Below are 6,000 nucleotides of genomic sequence, written 5' to 3' on the forward strand. Positions count from 1 at the left end.
ACTTGAAACAGCTCCCACGTCCCTCCACAACCACACACATGTAAATAGTACGAGCTTTCTCCATCTGTTCCTTGATATCTTCTGAATGAAACTCAGATTAAAGTTTAAAAGTAAAGCATATTTTTCAATTTACCATATCTAAATCTGTACAACAGTGTACATGTGTGTAGAAATATATTTATACATATATATATACATACACATATATTTTTGATACATCAAATTGTTTATAAACGTGTTATGCAGTCAGTTGATATTTTACAATACCAAAAGAGATTCAGTTCTTTGTTTGTTTTTTTGGTAAAATTTATTTCCAACTGCACAACCTTCCTGCCAAAGGTAAAAAGAAAATTCTTTTACTTAGATCAAATCAATAAATATCTTAACTTTCAAAATGTACAAAGGAACTAGTGTTTGCTTAATACCAAAGTAGCTTTTCAAATTTTACCTCTTTAGAGTTGTTAAGTATCTAATTATCATTAGAAAACTTAAAGTTTGTTTTTATAATTAAACTTCTTTATCCTAAATTTTGTTGCTTACAATAAAATGTATTTAAACTTCTGATTTTAGGTCCAAGTGTACCACTTTCTCCCAGCATCGTCCCTAACCCCTGCTATGAAAGCCCTTCTCAGTATCGCAGCACCAATGCGAGGGGGAGCCTTCAATCACCAATACAACCAAGCCTCGAAATGAAAGGTCACCTGGTGTAATCCTGGCTTACCAAAATCCTTCCATGGCAATGAATAAAACAACGATGATTTTAAAAGACTTTTTATACTATCTTTGCTGGCATTTGGAATTTAAAAGCAGCTAGCTAGAGATTTTGAACAATATATATATATATAATATATATATAATATATGTATATATATATGATATATATATATATCTATTAATGATATATCTCGGTCGGGATTTATCAATTTTTTCAACTGTCAGAGAACAATCTCACATTGCTGACTGAAAACCATCAATGCAGATTTATATTTCACTCATCTTGAAGTCAAATTGAATGCATTCATCAGATGAACTGACTGAGGTATTTCTATACTCGGTCTCTTTAAACTGTTTGTTCTTTGTTTACGAAAAGAAAAGAAAAAAAAAAGACACAAAACAAGTGACTGAGAAGGAATGCATTTCATAAAACAAACACAAGAAAAACATCATGGGTTCATTGAAATATCAACTTTTATCATTTAGGTTTTGAATTTTTAACGAATTTAATCTGGTGAAGAAATTAATGATGATAATGGTGGAACTATCGTGATGCTATTTTGATGCCATATGAGCTTACTCCGTGTTACATCACGGCAAGTGTATACGAGTAGATATATGAACAATCTAGGGCCTAATTATGCCACTGAAAGTTGTATGGTATCTTCTCAGAACATGGGTTTAACAGCAAACCATTCCCCATTTTCTTAAACTATGAATGAGATTTTTTTTTTTTTTTTATTATTTCACAGAAAGTTTTCTATAAAAAAAAAAAATAGAAAAGAAAAATGAAACATAAGAGAACTGCACAAGCTGTCAGTTGGAGGTCAGTAAAAACTGCAACCAAATTTATCAGAGAAACTATTTTCATAATATTAGCATTACAATCAACAGCATTTTGCCCCACCCCCTTCTCATTATTTCTTATCAACTGTGACAGTTTGGTTACACAACATTCATTATCCATTAAACTAGATCAACACAATTAGCCGCACTGGACAACAGTGAATCTCCTTTGGTTGCAGTAAGCTAGATATCATTTGATGAATTTAGCATCAGGCTTTTTAAGAGTCGCAATTTCCTTTGTGACTATTATTACAGTTGTAGGCTTCAATACTATTTTGTGCTAAAATAATTGACGTGTGTTTGTGTACTGATCTCAGAACCATCGAAGCTATGGCTGAATGTTGTGATGTTGTCGATATTTCATAAACAAACATACAAAAAAAAAAAACAAAAAAAAAAACCAACAAAAACAATACTTGCTTCATGAATTGCCTTTTCTTTCCTGATTAACTCTTTTTTAATTATTTTAGTTGACTGACACAAACACACACACAAACACAAACACCCACCCACATTCATACCCCGCACATAATATGATGTAAAACACTTTTGGATACTTTGATAGAACTGAGGGTCAAGAAGTAAAAATGCCAAATAATTGCTGTCATACAGTTTTTTTTTTGTTTGTTTTTTGTTTTTTTTTTAAAATCTATCACACCAGCTGTCAAGTAAAAAATTGACCGTTTAACCGTTTTGAGCACTGGTATTTAGTAGTAACCTTTGCTCATATCAGTCGTTCGAACCTAACAAAATAAAAAGGGAAAAAAAACCTGTGAGGAGAAATGTAAAACAATTTCTCATTCTTTAGTTTTTGGCAAAACTAGGAAAAAAAAAAAAAATAATAACTAAATGGTGTGTGCCTATTTCTGTTTTTAATATTGCTTACACCTTCATGCTATCAGTGTGGAAAATACACTGTCATGATACTACCTGTGTGGAAAATACACAATACTAAATGCGACATCACCAAATCATTTCATGCTGAAATCCAGGAAATTACCATAATTCTTTTAAGTAAAATATATTTGAGTTTTTTTTTTTACTATTATTACTACTACTATCTGGTAACCAGTATAATTCTCCTTCAGTTGAATGCCAAGAGATATTTTGGCCAATTTAATCCAAAATATCTCTCGGCATTGAATTTGATGATCATCATAATGAATTTGATAATCATGAAAATAATCTGATTGTCAAAAGTGGGTAGAAAATGGAATTAAGAGAAACTCCACGGCAGAGTTTGCTCATTCACTGAGCAGGTTATTCGGTGCTGGTGCACTTAAAAAAAAAAATGGAAGAGATGCCAAGTTAAAAATTCAAAGGCATAAAAAAAAGAACTTTCTCTCCTCATTTGTGTTAATTGGCTGACAGCAGTTTTATCATGTGATAACAATAGCAAGGCAACTTGTCTATCATCCCAAGCCCTTGTCTCTTTCACTATTACCCCATACACACTCTAGTGAAGATTTGTGAATGCTGTCATTAAAAGAGAGTTTTGTTAACATTGTGCTCTGCTGCTACCACTGTTGATTCATCAGTTGACCATTGTTGGTGAACACTAGCACATCCTCTTGTCTAAAGCTGCCCATTCTCCCTACCTCTCAAATCTAAAGTCTTCAAGACAACTTGGCAATTATTAAGGTTGTTCCTCTTTTCTAATTTGCACATGTTTCGTAGGACTGACTTTGCCAGTTTATTATCTAGATATGGTCTGCTGGTTTTCACAAGTTCTGCTCTATATGTAGGTTTATAATCAACATGCGATTGCTTGATGTCCCCTCTATCTACATATGATTTCCAAAGGTCTCTTTGTTTTTTTTCCCTCTCTCCTTTCTCTCTACATTTGAATTCCTGGGGGAAAAAAAGAAAAAGAATCTTCTATCTTCATATGGTTTGAAAGTGATGCTGATATGAAATTTTTCCAGTTTCGAATGAGTGTATGCATGCATGCGCGTGTGTGTGTGTGTATATATATATATGTGTAAACGAGAGAACATGTATATGTTGTAGTTGAATGTACTGAACCAGCTCAGTAGATATTATACTGCATCTGCAGCTGCTGGAAAAGCACAATTTAACCCAGCGGAGATTTAAAGAAGAGCAAATTTCCTCTACGAATTCAACCAATCACAATGGAGGAATGACCGGCCATAAACTTATTCCTCCCAAAATTGTAAAACTAACTCTGAGTAACCCAAAACTGATTCCTCGACACACAACAGAATCCCCTGCCCACCATCTCCACTCCAGAGTCCACTCTCAATACTCTGTAATGGAGTTACGTACCATACACAAAATGTTTTCATTACGATGAAACAGTTTGATGGGAAATACTTTAAGTTTGTTCGTTTCCTAAAAGGCAAACTTAAATCCCTTTTACTAATTTTGTAACTTAGTTTATTATTGAGACCTTCTTGCTGAAGTCACTACAGTATCAGGGAAAACAACCGGCATGGTAGACAGCCACTAAATATGGTTTGTGACGAAGAAAAGGGTAATTGGAGAACTGTCCAGATTAAAGAAGTCCAGTTTTCACCTTTTTTTTTTATACTCATATTTACATACATTGAATTTTAATTGTTTATTGAACTATTCATGCAAACACACATATGCGTGTGTTGTGTATATATACACATTTACATATGTAAGTGTATATGTATATACATATGTGTGTTGATACACATACATAACATGAATATTTTGTTTGTTTTAAAAAGGAAAATGAAATTTTATTTTGTATGTTATAATTGTTTCCATTTAAAAAAAAAAGATGTTTTTTTCTTGTTAAAAAAGTATTTCCCCCCCTCCAGGAGGCCTTAAATAAATAGGTGTGTATAAGATTTTCTACATGAGCTGGTGTCAGTCTAACGAATAAAGGCACTGTGTCCCATGTAAGTGACATTCTATCAACTCTGCTGCTCAGTTGGTGAGGAAAACTGAAACCAGAATATTGGATACGTAGAGCATATGTGACCATGATGATGCGTAGAACAACAGAAGAAAAAAAAATTAACAAAAAAATAATAAATAATTGTTCATAATATAAACCAAAGCCTGTCAAGGCCTGGGAACATCCCCCCCCCACCAACTAAAGACATAGCAACTGATGACCTCTCTTTAGAATATGACTCCCCCCACCCAACTGTAGCAGGTGATGAATAACTGCTGTGACAAAGCAACTGTCTCCAAATGAGCAAATACATCATATAAAGAAAAGTATTTATATTAAAGTCATCTGCTTCCTGTTGTAATTTTGTTGTTGTCTTCAAATTCTATGGAAATGTATTTTGTTTATGAAATGTTTGTCTTTTAGCAACCACATCCAGAAAACAAGATCAGGTCTCGGGTCATATTTCCCTTGAAAGTAACCTTAAATGATTTCATGTATATTTATTATACAGAAGCAGATTGGGTGTAAAAATATTGGGTGCCCACCCCGCAACTACAATGCTATCATTTATTTTATTTATTTTTAAAGTATTCTTTTCAACTGTCTACAAACACAGCCAGGTTGAAATAATTAAAGTATTCTTCCAGGAGTGGATAAAAAATTCCTCAGACCTGAGGGATGGGCCCCCATATATGGATTCAAAAATCCTCAGACTTGAGGGGGATGGTACCCCATATATGGATTCAAAAGTCCTCAGACTTAAGGAGATGGTACCCCAGATAAAGGTTCAAAAATCTTCAGACTTGAGGGGATGGTACCCAATATAAAGATTCAAAAATCCTCAGACATGATGGGATGGTACCCCATATATGGATTCTAATGGCGCAGGGGCCCACTTGCCATCGGTCAAGCTGGCAACCTGGCCAGTCTGCCACTATGCACATACACATATTCAAACTTAAAATAAGAAAAGTACTGTACTCGACTTAACTGTTAGTCTTGTTTGTAAAGACTGGTGTTAGCAGCTAAAACAGAAAGCAGTTTGTGCCTCTTCTACGACAACTGAATCAATTCTATAGTTTCTTAAATATTAGTAAATGTTATAAAATAATGGTAAAAAAAAAAATACCTCGTCTTTTATGATATATGAAGTCTAGTGGAGTTTATAGCTTGGAGAATGCTATATATGTGTGTGTGTGTGTGTTCTCTTTTAGTAGGCATCAACAAAATAAAAGACTTTTTTGTTTAAATTATATTTTTAATTCTATCTTAAAGTTTTCTAAAATATGGTAGACATTATGAGAAACTCAAATTAATATATTGAATAGGAAAATAATGCTTTCCAGCCCAAGGATAAAATGTAGCTTTATTTCCCATCTAAACACAAGTTTAGTAAATTAGAAAATTGCTAACAATATTTGATTCTATTTCAATAAATTCATTTGAGATTTTTCTATTAACTCTAATACTGCGGAGTTGAAATACACTTTAAGTGAGAAATATTGTCACAATAATTTGACAATAACTTGCATCACCTGATTGAAGTGAAT

At 33.1% G+C, this 6,000-nt stretch overlaps 1 protein-coding gene across 9 annotated transcripts in view; it reads left to right on the top strand.

Moving 5' to 3' along the window:
• LOC115212345 (nephrin-like) overlaps positions 1–2,328 on the top strand; it is a 296,829-nt gene extending 294,501 nt beyond the window's left edge. For 5 of the 9 annotated variants that reach the window (XM_036503159.1, XM_036503157.1, XM_036503161.1 and 2 more), the window contains one exon: positions 571–2,328. In XM_036503159.1, coding sequence (XP_036359052.1) covers positions 571–710 — 140 coding nt within the window. In that variant the 3' untranslated portion in view covers positions 711–2,328. The remainder of the gene's footprint in view (positions 1–570) is intronic. The other 4 variants (XM_036503162.1, XM_036503163.1, XR_004999321.1 and 1 more) reach the window with 3 other exon arrangements.
• Positions 2,329–6,000: the final 3,672 nt, after the last annotated feature.

This window comes from Octopus sinensis, linkage group LG5 (assembly GCF_006345805.1).
Source record: "Octopus sinensis linkage group LG5, ASM634580v1, whole genome shotgun sequence".
NCBI classification, from domain to species: domain Eukaryota; kingdom Metazoa; phylum Mollusca; class Cephalopoda; order Octopoda; family Octopodidae; genus Octopus; species Octopus sinensis.